The 18,341-nt window shown below is 34.5% G+C and overlaps 2 protein-coding genes across 5 annotated transcripts in view; one reads left to right on the top strand and one right to left on the bottom strand.

The window, feature by feature from the left end:
• Positions 1-9,290, bottom strand: part of LOC128996269 (NF-kappa-B essential modulator) — a 30,514-nt gene extending 21,224 nt beyond the window's left edge. For all 3 annotated transcript variants that reach the window (XM_054421472.1, XM_054421470.1, XM_054421471.1), the window contains exons 1-4: positions 8,613-9,290; positions 7,546-7,657; positions 1,655-1,785; positions 961-1,023 (exon numbers count right to left, since the gene is read on the bottom strand). In XM_054421472.1, the coding sequence (XP_054277447.1) occupies positions 961-1,023; positions 1,655-1,785; positions 7,546-7,657; positions 8,613-8,873 (567 nt within the window). In that variant the 5' untranslated portion in view covers positions 8,874-9,290. The remainder of the gene's footprint in view (positions 1-960; positions 1,024-1,654; positions 1,786-7,545; positions 7,658-8,612) is intronic.
• A 1,016-nt stretch (positions 9,291-10,306) lies between these two features.
• LOC128996180 (microspherule protein 1) overlaps positions 10,307-18,341 on the top strand; it is a 33,145-nt gene continuing 25,110 nt past the window's right edge. For both annotated transcript variants that reach the window (XM_054421320.1, XM_054421319.1), the window contains exons 1-2: positions 10,307-10,524; positions 17,719-17,808. The gene's annotated coding sequence lies outside the window, so the exon portion shown is untranslated. The remainder of the gene's footprint in view (positions 10,525-17,718; positions 17,809-18,341) is intronic.

The following is an 18,341-nucleotide window of genomic DNA, read 5'->3' as shown; positions in this document are numbered from 1 at the left end:
ATAAATAACTCCATTTTTGAACATTTTGGGTTGTTCGTGATTCGTTGTTCGTGACGATTCGTGATTCAGCAGCGTGCTTCAGGAACGTCCGATCTTAATAATCAATAGCTAAAATGAAAGCTGGTATTTTAATGAAGGTTCTTAGATTACAATACAAAGTAAGAATTTGAAAAAAATTATGTTTTTTGGGTGGGTAATACAGTGGATAAATGAATGATGATGCTTGATGGCAAATCTGTGCGTGCCTACCATTAATTTTAGAACAAGATTATGAAAATCGGTTGGGTAGAAGAAACAAACTGATTTGGAAAAGAAAAACCAATATTTTTTTAATATATAGATTGGAAGCAGCTGGTCTATATGGATCCGACTTCACTAACCAAAAGTCAATGGAACACGTAGAAAAAAAGAAAGGAAAATATTAAACTTTTTACCTAAAAATTTAATTTTAATCATTCACTGGAAGGAATTTGTCCATAAACTTAGGTCTCCAATGAGATTCGCCATGGCTAAGCGAACTAGTTCAAATCAGACAACAGAACTGTTGTCTAAGTTTCACTCAGCTTTGCCTAGTACAAGAATAAATAGCGCAAGTGCAAGGAATCACTTTCAAACTAGTTTAGGGCAAAACTTTTCATGTATTGATGCAAAAACCACACATAAACACAATAATAGATCTGATTAAAATAAAAACCTTAACTTAGTGTTCATTATTGGTAACCAGAATGATCAACTGATTTAAATTCCAAAATTATATTTTAAAGAAACAGCAAGTGTTAAGGGAAAATGGGAAACAAATTGGTGTAGAGAGAATGCAGGTGAAGGGGAAGGTAAAATCAGATTAACATTTTCCTTTGCTCTAGCTTCTTTATGCTATAAACAATCTTTATTTCTTTGACTTGAGCTGCCATCGAAAACGGACAAATGTCTATCCAGAATTATAAAAGTAGGCCTACTTACTTTATTAAGTTCCTCGCTGAGCTTTATATATTTTTCTTGCAGTTCGCTCTTCTCAGATCCCAACTAAAACATAAATTGGTAATGAAACAACAAGAAAGGCATAGGTTGCATCTCAGACTTACTTATGTGTGTTTAATCCTCTGGCCATTCTCATAAATTTAAGATTTGAACCGCTCGTCCTTAAATTATGTGAATTTTGCTTCAAGCCGCTAGCGTGGCTAACAAATAAAAAAACTAAAAACAAAAAAGTCTATATACAAAACTTTTAACATATAATTGATTGGTTATGAGAGTTGATACTTTTAGGGCAGCATGGTTAATTATAATTTAGTTGTAGGGTCATAAGTCTGCTAAGGATAAAAGCATGATATCATTTGCTAAAATTTATTATTTTGAGTAGGTATTTAATATAGATTACCATAAACTTCTGAAGTAAAGACATGAGGTATTGTTTTGATTGTGACTTAAGTTATAAGATAGATCTAGTATGATAAAAGATAAGTTGAAGATAACGTATCATACTGTTTTTACTACTGTATGCATTACTTTTATATTACTGAACTTGTTTAGGATTACTTACTCTCTCCAAAGAAATAAACTGCTTTGTCTTGACTGCATCCAAAAAGCCACACTTATCTAATTTGTTAAGACATCCCTACTTCCTAACTGTAAGGAAAGACTAATTTGCACCTACCTTCAAAATCAACGCTTTTGTTTCTTCAAACTTAGCCTGGTGTTGTTTTTGGGTTTCCAAGGCCTTGTCTTGCAAAAGTCTTACTGTGCTCAACTGCTGTTTCATGGCCAAATTTGTCTGATAAAGGTTTTCTGTAATAAAACGGATATTGAAAATACTCATCATTGTTTCAAAACGTATAAACTAAAATGAAGATACGACCAAGGGATATAATGGGTGAATGAAAGAGGAGTGTAGGATAGATCAGATCAATATTGTTTGATTAGTTATTGTAGTTTATGCGTGATTGAGCAACACACAAACGCACAAACTTTCAGATTTATAATATTAATATTAGTAAGATATATGTCCGTGAACGCGATAACTTTTTTGTCCGATTTTGATGAAATTTGTTTTCAAGGTGTAATGGGGGATAACATTGAATGATTTCGCGAACCAGCATGATCGGGCCATGGCAATGGGGTTTTATGGAGTTAAAAAATGGGTTTTCTCATTTTTGACCCTCAAAACACAAAATTTTTCAATTTCTCTTTGGTATTTTTTAAACAGCTTAAAAAACAAACAATTTAGTATCTCAAAGGGTTTTTGTACGGCTATTGGTAACGGAGAATTTATTCAAATAATTTAAATTTAAAATTCCCATGTTATTCTTACGGGGAATATTGTAAAATGTTGTAGGCCTAGTTTGCTTATATTTTGATCAAACTTAAAAAAGGCGAATTATTTATTTTATACTAAGCTATTTTACTAAAAAACACACTTTGATAGTTTCCTTGTAGCAGCAAACCTAGGTACTCGTTAAACCTAATGTTATTTAGATAAATAGATAAAATAGATATCGTACCCTAGATAATATTGAAAATCAATTCAGACAAATGGAAATTCGCTTAGTCGGCAGGTTTGCTGCGACGAGGGTATTTTCATTTTTATTTTTATTCTTAAAGGTGATTTTCCCATAAAACCGATAAAATAACAGAAAAACTGATTTTCACAAAAACAGTATGAACAACTAATTAAGCAAAAGGGTGATCTTATTAATTATTTGTAACAGCAATATTTTTAAATTATGGTACTTTTTAATTTTATAATGCTAACATTTTTCAAAACATGAGAGAAAACAAATACCAACAGTCCCAAAGATAAAAATTTGTGTGTTAAAATTAAAAATAAAGAATTTGCATATTTTACTGGAAACTAATCCAAAACAATGTGTAAATGTGTAGTTATCAAAATCTTTTGAAATTGTTTTCAACAATAAAGGCTACATTATCTCTCATCACAAGCTACTAACTATTATCTTATCTGTCTGATGAGCATCATCAGTCCATATTCTACATTAAACATACAAAATGGCTGAGATAATAATGTTTTGAAACACTTTCCAAAAGTTCTTTATTCTTTGATTTCTGTTGATATTATAGCTCAGACGCCACATTAATTATTTCCAAATTTATCCTCATTTGTACCAAAAAAACTGTTAGGCCTACTAGGCATAAAAAAACTCCATTAGGCCCAACAATAAGAACAACACATGGACATGAATAAACTAATATTAATAAACAGTATCAGCAAACTGCACATAGGCCTACTTTTTCCCGTTAGTCAATAATCCTTATATGGGTAGCCTACAGTGGGAGTAATTATAATATATGTTATTACTTTATTTTAGTCCTTAAAAAAAGTCAATGCAGTGGACAATAACGAATGATTTACAATTTATGATTTAAACAAGTTGGGACTATGAGAGCCATGAGGAGCAGACTACTTCTCTTTGGATATCAGCTGTTTACATGGCGGCATTTTTTGTCAATGTAAATTTTTTGTCAATGTAAATTTTTTGTCAATCAATTTTTGTCAGCTGTGCAAATTTCGACCATTGTTTATATCCCTCTAGGGTTTCGGTGGGAGTGCTTCACAGGCTCATTTGTGCAATTATATACTTCAAGTTAGTACAGTTTGGCTATATTTTGATTTTACTAACAAACATCAAGAGATCTTCAGAAAAGAGCCAAGTCCAGGTTATCTATGTAATCTAACTGCATGGACGTAGAGGGATATAACCGTAAAGAAATTTAGTGATTTTAAAACTTTCCTGCAGCTGTCGGAATGGCCCTTGTAGCCTTTTTATTATTAACAGGATTTATGGGTTTTCTCAGAGGTCCCTCCCAATGTTATCATCCCATATCTAAAAACCGGTACAGTAGACTCTTGCTCATCCGGACTAATGTGGCGGACGTCTGGTCCAGATTACGAAAAATCCGGACTACCGAGAGTCGAGCAAATACACAGTACTGTATATAGCCGGTTTTTCAATTTAATTCCAGGTCCACAGTAATGATAGCCGGGCATATGCACTTCCACCGGTAATAATCTTTACGGCCAAATTTTGTTCCAGGTACACAGTAATGATAGCCCGGGCATATGCACTTCCACCGGTAATAATTTTTACCGCCGTGTTATCCGATTTTTTTCATTATTCGAGGTAGTATAGTATGAAAAATTTCCTTTTGGAGAGGGCATTTTACTCGTTAGAGGAATATCTGGAAAATGAGTATATTTGAAAGATATTGTTTCTCCCATAGGTTTGTAGCTTATTATATGCTTCATTTCTTTTGTAAGCTATTTTATTTTAAAATGTAGTATAGTATTAGTATTAGACTTTGTGACAAATCACCTGTCAAGAGAATTGTTGTAATGTGATGATGTTTAATAAATAAATAAATAAATAAAATAAATAAATAGTCTCGGTCCCGTTTCGCTCGGATAATCGAACTTCTACTGTACTGTGCCGCTAAAAAAAATCACGATTGCCGAACCGGACTACCGGGAGTCCGGACAAGACCGATCCGGATGAGCGAGAGTCTACTGTATATGTGATTTGATCACAGCATAGTATGCTAGGATTGCAACAGTTGGCAAGAGAACAATCAGGATGTACCTTCCTTCCCTCCAAGGATTAACACAGACAAAAACACCGGCAAAAGGGACCAATGTCAGGATTGCCCCGACAGAATCGGGACGGTTGGCAAGCCTATGCTGTAGCAGTTTCAAGCCCTTCTATCCACTTCATTTTTTTACCACATGAACCCCAGTTTAAAGCTTCTTCGTCATATGAAAATCCTTTTTCCGCTTAATAAGGTTGCAAGTGTGGTCATTTAAAGAGAGGTCAACGTCAATTGTCAGACCCAGCAGCTTTGAATTTCTTTCTAGTGAGATTTCGGGAATTTCCGGTCATTAAGTTATATTTATTTATTTACGGATACACCATTTTTACAGGGAAATACAGAATGTCTTTGTGACAAATAACTGGTCGGTAAAGAAAATACCCCCGCCGCAGCAAACCTGCAGACTAAGCGAATTTCCATTAACCTGATTGGATTTACACTAAAATGCCTCCATAAAAATAGCACATTTATTTCCTATTTAAATAGAATTAGTTTAACGGAATGAGTACTTAGGTTTGCTGCAACAGGGAGGGTAAAAAAGATGTTTTATAAAATAATAATAGTTTAGTAATAAATAAAACTATTTTCCAAAATCAATCAAAATATGTTCATAAACAAGCAAACTACAACAGTTGACTTATTCTCCATAAGAATAACATGGGAATTTTAAAATTACAATTTTTTTGAATTTTCTCCGTAACAATTAGGCGCATAATAACGCTTCAACATACTAAATTATTTGTTTTTTTAAGCTCTACAAAATGGTTTGAAAAGAAATTGTGAAATTTTGTGTTTTTAGGGTCAAAAATGGGAAAAACCTATTTTTACCCCATAAAACCCCCCATAAACCCCCGTTCCCCTAGTCCGATCATGCTAGTTCGCGAACTCATTCAAGTTTATCCCGCCTTACACCTTTAAACCAAATTTTATCAAAATCGGACAAAAATTACTCAAGTTATCGTGCGGATGGACACATATATATATATATATATATATATCTATATATAGATATATAAAAATTTGAACGAATGGTGTTTTTGGCCTCTGGGGACATCAAAATGAAAAAGTAAATCGGTCCCGGGCTTAGGTCTTACCATGAGACCTACGGTAATAGCTACTTCCCTATAGGGAAATTCGCTAAAAAAACTGGAGACAGCAAGATTTCCAGAACAAGACATGATCTAAGGATAACCTCAAGATAAACTTAATGATTTATTATAAATAACGGTACCTACTTTTCTGTTAAAGGGAACATTCATTATTATTGATAAATCGATATTCTATTTTTTGATCTGATTATTAATGAATGAGATGTCAGCTGACAACTACGAAGTATATTGTTCAGTATCAACAGTACAAACAATTAAAAAATATTATATTCAAATGAAACTGTTCTAAACTAACCTTACCTAACCAACCAAACTTGCTGTAACATTGCCAAACCCCGTTTCATATTACTCACATGCCTTTTCTGTTATCAAACAAAATTTAGAAATGGTACCGTACAGCAAATCTGGTTAGTTTAGAATAGTTTTATTTCTATTAGCTTTATTTCGATCCACATAATATACCCTACTATTTTTTCCTAAACAAGATCATGTTCAATTTGTAATTTAAATTTGTTTGAAGATATTAAACCAAGTTATGGATCGTAAGGGAAAACAAAAATATGGATATATCAAAAGAAATCAGATCGATAATAATGAATGTTCCCTTTAACAGGAAAGTACCTAAATAACTAGCAGAAAAAATAACAATAGCCTACTATAGATTCTAAGCAACAAGAACAAAATATTCTTTCATGCAGACAACAATACTGTAACAGTAGTTTAAACACCTTTGCCACCAAGACTGATAATCGAATATAATATAATAAATATATCTATGGTTCTTACCGTCAACGCAATCAGGGGTAGTATTACACTACGGCCGTTTCGGAGATGACTCCATCGTCAGGTGCGTAGTGGTACACTAAACTATAGTCTTGTCACATTTAACACGAACATTCTTCATTTGCATTGCGTCAGGTGTTGAATAAATAATACACATATATATACAGGACGGACACACGAAAACACGAATAAATTAACTCTTAGTAAATTAACACTTAGTAATTAACTCCCAAACAAATTCAGCAGCCAATCCAATTTTTGAGAGAATAATAGAAATCAAACAGGAAAGAAATAATTTGAGTAGATAAGGTTGGCACACCGTGTTATCAGCTGTTCCAGTCATCCACGTAACTCCTGCAGTGACCAGGATTGAACAGTCGGTCGTCAGTTTTCAAGCCGTGCACGCGCTCTAAATGTTTTCGTGTATTCGTGTTTTCGTGTGTCCGTCCTGTATATATATGTGTATTATTTATTCAACACCTGACGCAATGCAAATGAAGAATGTTCGTGTTAAATGTGACAAGACTATAGTTTAGTGTACCACTACGCACCTGACGATGGAGTCATCTCCGAAACGGCCGTAGTGTAATACTACCCCTGATTGCGTTGACGGTAAGAACCATAGATATATTTATTATATTTTCACGCAATCTGCCACACTCAAGAATATAGAATATAATATAATAGGTTACGTACCTTATTCCGTCTTCAGTCTTAACTTAGTCAATGCTGGATGACTAGTTTCGGGAACAAAGTCCCATTATCAAATCCTTATTTAAAACATCAATTGAATATGGTCAAATATCCGACGTAAGTCTTCATCAATGTATACATGCAGGTTGACGACACATAAAATTTACACATTTTACATAAATAACAGTTACAAATACATTTACGATAGGCCGGCCACATTGAATACGGGACAAACCGACACAGGTTACACGGCGGACACGACAGAACTATCCATCACAGTGTTGTTTTTAACCTTCATTTTTTTCAGTTTACACATTTTATAACTTTAAACTAGTTTTAAGTTAGGCTAATTGTTACTTACCCTTCAGGTTAATATTTTCATGAAGGACTTCCTGCAACCGCTTGTCGATTTCTTCGACACTTACAGAAATGTGTGTGGTGTCAAATGGCATTGCCATTGGATCAATCTGGACCTGAAAGATGTTTAGGCCTATGTTCAGTCACTTCATTAACAAACATGAAAATGTCTATCAATGTCCATACCTAATTTATTTTTATGGGATTAGAAGGCTTGTTTGATTTTTTTTTCTTTCAGTGATATAACTTAGGCCTAGGTTTAAAAATGCACATAGATGAAACTAGGCTATATTAAACTGTCTCTTTCCCTCCCAAAAATGCATTAGGCTACTATATTTTAAATTAAGTTTACATCTGACCAGCTCAGAAGAACCTTAAACTTATTGCTTGGTTGTTGAGTTTAGGCCTAGACCATTTGATAACGTAGAACAGATTAACTACCTCAAAATTGGGATAACTTATCCATCCACACCAAGGTGTTTATGCTTCCACTAGCACACACATACTAGAACAGACCCGGGATGGATCTTAACGGTAGACTAAACAATTGGTGTTACTGGCCCAAAAGTAACATGTTAAGTCCTAATTTGGCTATTTAACATTGCTTAAGTTAAATAAAAAATGTTTAGTGTCTAAACCATATGTTAATACCATTAAGTAACTTATAGTATTCGGAAGCAACAGCATTTGTTTAAATGTTAACAAGCCATAACGGTTTTGTTCTAGTATTCATGCACTAGCCTAAAATCCTAATGTACAGCCAAATGGGATAACTTAAAAGATTGAAGATCACAACTGGCCAGTTCAATAAATAAACAAATATTATTCATTTTGATAGCCCCTTGACTACGAAAAATGACTTATATAGGCTTACCTCCGTCAGTAGTCCAAAATTAAGTTAATAATCCAATAATTTTGGACTACTGACGGAGGTAAGCCTATATATAAGTAAATAAATATGAATATTTACCAAACATACGTAAAATGTTAGACAGTCCGTTCTAAACTGAAGTGATCAAACATTAGGCTACAGTACCTAAAGTTACGTCAACCTAAATAGGCTAGGCCTACCTGATTTGAAATTGCGCTGGTATTCATTCCTGTGGACAAGTAAGTGCTGGTTGATGTTGACATAAAGGCAGGAAAAGAACAACTGGGTCCATTCTGCGGAGTTGTTGGCTGGATACGAGGAGCGACTTCCGCAAGTAAACTAACGTCATTTGCAGTTGATCTTTCTAGGACAACAAATGATTCCTCGTCGTCATCTAAACTGTTGAATAATGAGCTGTTGCCTGCATTGCCATTGAGGCTAGCTCCAGAAATGTTGGGCATTTTTAATGGAATGGTAGGCCTAGAATGCTAGTTCTGAGCTTCTAAACAAACTTAACTCGTTAAGTATTTATCCTCCACTAACTTTAGCAGGTTTATTTGTGACTATAATTTGAACTTAAGTTGAATATAATCACCAACTGTAGGCCTTGTTAAAAGGCGATAGCCTATGCGAACTCCAATCTCCAATCCCTTATCCCTATTAGCCTAGTCTTGATGGTGCAACAATTCGACGCTTATGGTGAACTGACAGCATAACAAATTACCGGTACATCACGAAATTAAGTACAACTTAGATAAATATATGGGCTTATTTGATAACTTCTGATACTCTCCAAAATTGTCTGTAAAAAGATCTAGGCTACTAAAAAATACTACAGAACTGAGAACAAAAATAATAGATCTGGATTGGATTCTGGCGATTCTGGACCCTCCTATCACGACGATGACAGAAGAAGAAGAAGAGCAGCTCATTCACATAGTGTTCACATACGATTACCACGATTACTAGAAAAATACCGGTATGGATCATAAACATAAACAAAATGACGTTGTTGGCCCGAATCCTATACAAATATCATTGAACATATGATTTGGCAGTTCCATTTAAGCAATGTTAAATTATGTTTATTTTCGGGCCGAAAACGTCATTTGTTTAAGTTTATGATCCATACCGGTATTTTTCTAGTAATCGTGACGATTACGATACGAAACGATACGATACGTTTACGATTCGATTGTGGATTACAATGGAACAGACAACAAGAACAAGAACCTGATTAGAGGTGGGCTATTTTCATAGTGGAATAGAATATTTTCACAGACTGGTAATCTAGCTTTCAAATTTTTAAATAAATACACAAAATACCATTAGCAGCTTCCAAACAAAACTGCTGTAACAACCATGGTAACAACCCACGATTACTAGAAAAAATCGTGGTAACAACCCTACTTGCGACGTTGCCACTTCGAAGGTCGTGGCCTGGGGCCCATTTCATAATAAAGTACATACTATGGTACAAACTAATATTATTAGTAAATCAGCTGATCGCCCAATGCAAATCTAATGGAAATTACAAGTTACAAGTTGCAACTTGTAGTTTATTATGAAATGGGCCCCTGGAGTCAAATGTGGCCATGGTTATGCACAAAATTTGAATTAGGCACTTAAAGAAAAATTTACGATTATGCACTGTTAGAAGGCAGAATGTTTTATTGTGCATAATCCTATAGTGAAACTGTCGCATAGTACACAATCCCACAGTGCCTAATCTTATGGTGCATAACAATTATGCACTGTGAGGAAAAATTTGAATTAGGCACTGTGGGATTATGAACTATGGGACCCCACAAAAATTGGACTGAATACTGTCTACGGGAGAACAAAAAGAATGAACGATTTTGATTTTACAAACAATTTACAACACAGATTTAACAATGGCTGCCTCGGTGTTTGTTTTGTTATGAATGTTCTACCAACAAACTAAGTGTTAAATACATGCTACAAGGTTTAAGTCCTACTAAACTTATTTGCCAAGATCAATACGTTGTTTATTTCCATTCATATAAGTAGGGTCTAGTTTGGGCTTTTTATCAGTGGGAGTTGATCACGGCGATTGTAACGAACATGTGCAGAGCTTCAGCTTCAAGTTGGGTATGTAATCGTAAGTAGGCCTAGGCTAAGTAAAGATGCTTTTGTTGTGACAGGAACTAGACAGTGCTATTTATTTTAAAGTAAGCAAATCGTATAGATTTTATATACCCCTTTGTTAATAAAACGCCTATCCTTATTAGCCTAGGCCAAATATTTTCCATTATACCTAACCTAACTTGGCCTTGTCCTAAGTTATTGTCCTAACTTGGGTTCTTAAGTGATGGTAGCTTTCATAAACTAGGCCATTAGTTTATTAGTGATGGATTAGAAATTTTGTTTAATGGCTACAGTTCCGCTGATAATCTATGATATAGCCTAGAATGAAATAAGGTAGGCTATCAGGCTAGGTAAGTTAGTTTGATGGGCTAGCACACTAGGCCTAGGCTAAAGTTAGCCAATGGGGTTTTTTGGTAAAAATTTAGGACCCAGACCCCAGCTTAACCCTAGCGCTGGCAAACGCCGGATATACGGCGCGAACGGCCGCGGCCGAAATGGCAACGCCGGATATACGGCGCCAATGCAGGTGTTATGGTAGGCCTATAACTTATTTAATTTTTTTTTTTTTTTTAGTTTTGTTTGCTTTTTAGGGCTACTGTTGTAATAAATAAGGTAAATAATTCAAACCAGAGTACCCTGGAATTATATATTATTTAACCCTAGCAGTGGCCAATGGTCCCGGCGGGACCATTTCACCGTGCACCCTTAGAATGGCCATGGTCCCGGGGACCATTTATGTCCAAACATTTTCTAACGCAAAAAACTAATTGATAATTATATTTAATGTGGATAATTTTTATACCATTCGAAAGATGACATTCTAAACTTTCATTTTATTATATAAACGAACCTTCTAGCATCAATATGTCAATACAATTGCAATTTAAATTTGAATGAAAATTTCCGCGCGAATCTACTTCCACTTGTAGTGTTGCGCAAGCGCTAAACACATGAAGTTTAGAAAATCATAGCGAGGTTAGTTTTGTTCCTATCTGGATGCGAGTTATACCACCAGATAGCAGAAGAGTTGCTGAATATTTTGGCATAGATTATTTGATCAATACATCGATAGCAAAGAACGTATGATTTTTTGAAAACACGTAATTTTACAAAAATTAACAAATGGCCAATGGTCCCGCCGGGACCATTTCTAAAATCGAAATATATATATAATGGATTATTTATAACTATTCAAATATAATATCCTTTTGTAGTGTAGGAAACGTAGAATAATTTAGTGTTGAGAAATGGCAGCCCTGATCACTGTATAATTTCTGTGTTCTGTCAGCAACAAAAGAAAATTGCCATCTGACCAAGTTACTCTGTTTGTTTTGTGCGGATCAGCTGACTTACGTTTTGAAAGTAAATATTGTTCGGCGAATATCTTGGGATTCATTCTAATTTCGGATTTTGTAGTTATGTAGTGTTTTTTTTTTAGTAATGTTTTTGTGTTTTGGGACTAACAGTAATCTTTATGCATGAATATAAGCCTACTGGAAAGTCTAATATCTGAATTTCTTTTTACATAAACGGCAAATCTTTAGTTTTTTTGTATCATAAACGGGTAATCAGGAATTTTTTACTGCCTACAATGTGACATATTTGTATTCCTTAGTTTATAACTTACAAGAATATGTGTACTATATTACTATCACTAATTACCTTACATGAGCTATCTCCGAGTTAGGCCTACTAATTATTCGTCTTACGTGACAAACCTTGCGATTTTTCGTATTTTCTTACATAACACGTGTAAATAAAAATATTTTCCCCATGTGTTATACATTTCTATAAAGAGAATTGAATGTACTAGCCTATAACATTTTTATAATATGTTTGGCCTACAAAAATCTGTACAAAATTTTTTTACAAAAATGTCTTTGAATTTTTTTCTATGTAAACTGTAAATTTTTAGTTTTTTTTATCATAAACGGGTAATCAAAATTTTTTTACTGCCTACAATGTGACATATTTGTATTCCTTAGTTTATAACCTACAAGAATATGTGTACTATATTATTATCACTAATTACCTTAAATGAGTTATCTCCGAGTTACTAATTATTCGTCTTATGCGACAAAATTTGAATTTTCTTCATTTTCTTACATAACATTTGTAAAAAAAAATATTTCCCCCATGTGTTATACATTTCTATGTAGGGAATTGAATTTACTACAAAATGTATATAATGGTTTTGGTCTGAAAATTATACTGTAGTAATAACAAGACTTTACTTTTGAAATTTCAATCAGAATTTTTGAATTTTTTATGATTTTTTTTATTTTTCAAAAAAGTTACCAACTCAGATTCAATTTTTATTTATATATTCAGATTCTCCTGCTTTTTCTGAATAAAATGAATACAAACATTGATAGGTTGAGTCCATATTTGTAATTTTGACAGATTTTTAAAAAAAGGTCTGCAAAATCGCCAAAATGGGTTGGCCATTCCCCACTTCTAACATTGGCCACTGCTAGGGTTAAGGTGTACGGATTTGTGTATTTTGTTTGATAGCCCTATTATTATGTTGATCGTACCCCCGCGCTAGTACCAAATAATCATCCAACCCAGGTCATGTACAAATCAAATCAAATCAAATCAAATCAAATCAAATCATTTATTGTCCATAAACATATATATACAATGCATAGACAAAAGTCACCAATGTCAAAATAAAAGAAAAAAGAATACAATTTCAATGTATATAAAACAATATTACCTCTTAGTATACAAACCTGGGCTCAACTTAGATCACCGTATATATAAATAAGAATTGATTATCCCAATGTAAATATTTGCCAATAAATAAAGAAATCTATTAATAAATCAGATAGTAGACACCAGTGCACCCAATGTCACCAACATGAACTACTGTAAACACGATAAACGACTAACAACTTAAGTGTTGGTTAATTCCAGAGATATGTTTATTTAATTATTAATTCCATACTCCTTGAGGTGTTTGTTTTCTCTATGTATTCGTAACATATGTCTGCAGAAATATCGATACAGATTCGGTTCGATATATCGTTACAAAAATATTTTTATTTTCAATGTAAACAAACATGGAAATTGGTTATGATATGATTATATACCTATATATAATCCTAATACCTAATATATACCTAATATATACCTAATATATGATTATATATTATGGTATTTTATTGGTGTTTTGAATGTAAAAATGCACCCACGATCGGTGTACGTTTTTTTAAGAACTTGAATAAATAAAACTATAAATATTCAAACAAAAGAAGACTAAAGACTTAACTTTGTGTTTTTAGAGGATATCGTTATAGGCTATTCACACAGGGGATAGATGTTACACCACTTTTATTGACCTGTTTAAATATTTGTTAAGCCATTTTTTGACTAAATATATAGGATAAAATAAACAAACAACTTTATTTTCACTTTGTTATTGTTTTTATTTATGGTACAATACAATTCTGATGGTCTTCTTCCTGTCACTGCCAGCTCTGCTCGTTGCTCGTCGTCGTCGGCGGCAAAGGAAAGTACCCATTTATACAGACGAATTTCCCATTCTTGCTGGGTAATTACCTATAAATTACCCTTTTACCCGTTGAATTACCCTTTTCTCCCCATAATTAACCACGTTTTATCTCCCCCACCCAAAACCCCGAATTCCCACCGGCCCCCTAGTGAGTTGGGATTATTGTTTAAATATTTAATTAAAAATAAAAGGGGGCTCGGCGCCAAAAAATTCTTTAATAAAGTTGTAGTATTGATGTCCTAGAATAGTTTAAAAGTTATTTTAGAACGTTTAAGCTGGGGTCTGTGTCCTAAATAAGTACCGGTTTTTTAATAAACCTGCCACTCTTACAGTGCACTGTGGAGTTACAATTTACGAACTTGTTTCCTGGAGGTTAACAAGTTCGCTGCAGCCTACTGATAAAGCAGTAGTGTGACACTAACTTAACTTAGCACTGCACACGGCCTAACTGCTATAGCAGTAATGTGTCTATCTGAGCCCAGAACTCGGCCGGGGACGCTGTTATTGTTGCCAGGCTGTAGCTTGGAATACAAGCTATATTTTGGTGTAGGTTGGTACTAAACATTCTCGTAAAAACCCTTCTGGCAATGTTTTTTTTTCCGGTTCTGGGGATTTTCTCTATATTGAGCTATTAATATTACAAAAACACTAGTTATTTTTACGCTATTTTAACGCTAGTTATTAGGTAGCCTAGGCAGTGCTGCTACCTTTGGGTGTTTCAGTGAACTAATTTAAGTCCACTTTCGGGGTAACGCAGAACAATCTCCACTGCTCTATTGTGATTGGTCTTACCGAGAGAATTGAATGACAATTGCGATCGCTGATTCCGAGCGCGCCGGGGCTCCGCCTGTGCCTTGCCTCAGTTTGCGAGCACTTGTTTAAAGGTTTTCAGCAGCGAACCTGTTAATTAAGCTTAGTTTGTACCTCGGTAGGGCACAGTTTCTTAACAGGGCGGGTTAGCGGGTTCCGGAGTTAGCCAATTCTGAAACCGAACAAGTTAGCGAGTTCCTCTCATCGACCAAATTTGAAGATAGGGCGTTTAACATGGGGTTAGTGAGTTCCAGAGTTAGCCAATTCCGCGGACCCGGCTAACAAGCAAAAACCTTTTTCTGTCGCTATTTTTTCGTGCACACACGGATCGCTTTCTCTTCACAAGCTTTAAGGGCAACCCCTTCTCTAACTCAAACCTGCCTACCAGTGCTGAATTAATACATTTTTTAATAACCCTTTGAGGCCGATTTTTTTTTTTCATTTCTCGGTGAGGTCGCCATTTGAGACCATTCGACCACAAAGAAAAACATTTAGATTTTTTATTTTTTTTTTTAGTAACTTATAGGTCGCCATTTTCAAGCAGTCGGGGAAAATGGCGGGCGGCGATGGCAACCTATACTCGCCATACAACCGCAAAGGGTTAAATGCAGGTAAGTTAGGCTTCTGGCTCTGGGGAGTGGGAATTTTACAGTCTGCAGGTTGGGGAGTGGGGAGTGTACAGAGATTAACTGTAAGAAAGGACCAAGAGCTATTGCATGGCAACGCTGGTGGCGCTGCCTACGGATTGACAGGCAAAGCTCTCTCAAACCGCTTAATGCTTTTTACCATGCGGTTGGCATTCTGGGTTATAGTTAGTGATGTGGGCCGGGTAAATACCCAGTGGGTAGGTAAATATAAATTGGGTATTTACCTGGGTATTTACCCCAGGCCTGGGTAAATACCCAAAAACTGGGTATTTATAATTTTTATTATAGTTAGAGAAGATTGAGATGTTTTTTTGCAATTATTACCCTGAAAGGATAGTAAAATGATGATAAAATGTGTTGAACAAAATTTCATATGGTCACTACTAGCATTTTACTTCTCGGTATAATCGCCATAAATACCCAGGTCTGAGCATAAAGCATAATCGGCATAAATACCCTGGTCCCATGGTTGCATTGGTCCTGACTACTTGTGATTTTTTAATTTCTATGCTAGATAGATGAATTTATTTTATTGAAAGTGAAGAAAAATAATTTGTAAAGTAATAATTATTATTTAGAAAGACAGGAAAATGTAACCTAGTAGTGGCCTATGTGTAAACAACTTAAGAAAATAATTAAAATTAAATCTGTAGGATGGCAGGATTTAATAATATTTTTGTTCTAGATCTTTTGTTGGTATTAATGGTATCAAAATAAAAAAACTAATTTCATAAACTTGTGATACAAAACATTTGAATCTATAGCACAATAAATCTTTCAACAATTCCTGGATATTTATAAATCAAAATAATTTTGTTTATGTTATTTAATTGGTTATAAATTTATAAAATGATAAAAATTGAAATAGCTACAGCCTTTTTTAATATAGGCTACTATTTTTTAGTAAGTTAAATATAACTGATGTTACTCGATTTAAGACACGAAACCCCATGCTTATTTATAATAAAAAAGTGCTAAATCATTAAATAAAAGGAAGCCTACTAGCAAAGCTTGAAGTTACTGTAAAAGGTGTTATATACTATCCTTTATTAATCATGTAATGATAACAATAACATATTAAGGGGTAAATATAAATGAATTTCAATCGATTTCATAAATACCCAAAATACCCGGGTATTTATGGATTTTGGGTACTTACCCGGGTAAATACCCAGGGTATTTACCCCGAGTTTTAAATACCGGGGTATTTTACATCACTAGTTATAGTAGTACGTTTTCTGTGCCAAGAGGTCCTAAGTTCACCTCAATAAAGAAGAATTTTCAATTTTTTTTTTTTGCGACCCCGTTCCCGTTCTTTGGAAAATTACCATAAAACATTGTCATTCAAAGACATTTTTTGTTAAAGAATTAGGCCTACTGTAGGCCTAAGATAAATTAGATTCTTAGGCTAAGTAAGTTAGTTAGGCCTCTTAAGTTAACTAAGGTCTATTCTAAATACGATGTAAAAAATGTAGTCATAAGTTAGAATGTTTAAAAATATTATAACAGTCAAATCAATCATAACAAAGACATAAAAACCATACGTAAATTTAACTGTAGCCTAACTTATTAATTAGATACATAGCGGCCCTTCTAGTACCGTAATTAATTATGTGTGACCGATGGTGGAAATAAAGAGGACACCTACTCTTTTTTTTACAGGCATTAACTTTTGTTTGAACAAGCTAAGCTGAACTAAACTACCCTAATCTTGCCACACAGCAGCACAGTAAAATGGAGTATTTTTTGTAAATCTTGGCTTAAAATATTCATATTCAACAAATCAACTTTGCCCTAATCCGTTATTTATGCTGCACTTAAGAAACACTTTGTGGCCTTTTAAAGGCCCCTCCTAACTTTCCACTGACACTACACCAGATAGACTCCTCTTACATGAAGATGGGGAGCCGTGGAAGAAGTCGAAGCCACCTCGCTGCCACCCCTGAGAAGCCTAAGAGATAGGCTACCACTGTTGAGGGCATAGCTTGATGATCTTTAGGAAGATTGATTGACTTTTGGAAGATTGAGCATGAGCGTGTCCCATAGGGTATATTGAGGTCTATGTAGTGTGTTTATAATGAGGTCGATACTGTAATCGTATTAAGCTTAGTGTAACTTAGTGGTGTGTGATATTTAAAGGTAATCTATATTTTCTAAATTAAATTATGCCTTATTGAATACGTTACTTGTGAAACCTGTGCTGAGTTGTTGATTTTGTTCTAGGATCACGAGTGAAGAGTAATATGATGAGAAAATGTGGATTTAAGGCACGTTTATAATAAAATGCATTTGTGGACCATCCATAACTTATAGGTATGTAGTATTTATAAAAAGTACCTGCTAGCATAATTTTAACTCTTTAAAATTAAAGATTCTGTCCAATTTTGGTCAATAACATACAATGCGTAGGCCTATACAGTAGACTCCCTCTTATCCAGACTCCTCAGGACCAAGGCCAGTCCGGATAACGGTTTTTCTGGTTAAACCGACGTCCCAAAAACTTGTTAAAACGGACCGTTTAAATGTACGGTATACCGTATAAGCCAATAATGATTATTACGTATTTAGACACGTGGTCACTGGTCTCAAATCTTTCCCAAGAGAACAGTCGTTTCAGTACCGCCCACTTCCTGCCGATCTAGTCCGGTTAAACCGATGTGCTGATAACAATTGTCCGGTTAAAGAGATGTCATTTCCCCCAAGTGTAGTTGGGTTAAACCGATGTCCGGTTAAAAGTTGTCCGGATAAGAGGGAGTCTACTGTACATTTCTTCTGGATCCCTACAGCCCAAAATGTATTCCCGGCCTCAATATAAATTACCATAAACATTATGTTAGGCCTATAAG

Source organism: Macrosteles quadrilineatus, unplaced genomic scaffold (genome assembly GCF_028750875.1).
Source record: "Macrosteles quadrilineatus isolate MER2022 unplaced genomic scaffold, UCM_ALF_1.0 Scaffold_6__1_contigs__length_79288215, whole genome shotgun sequence".
Taxonomy (NCBI): Eukaryota; Metazoa; Arthropoda; class Insecta; order Hemiptera; family Cicadellidae; genus Macrosteles; species Macrosteles quadrilineatus.
Note: the sequence above shows the minus strand (reverse complement) of the source record. Positions and strands in the feature narration are given on the sequence as shown.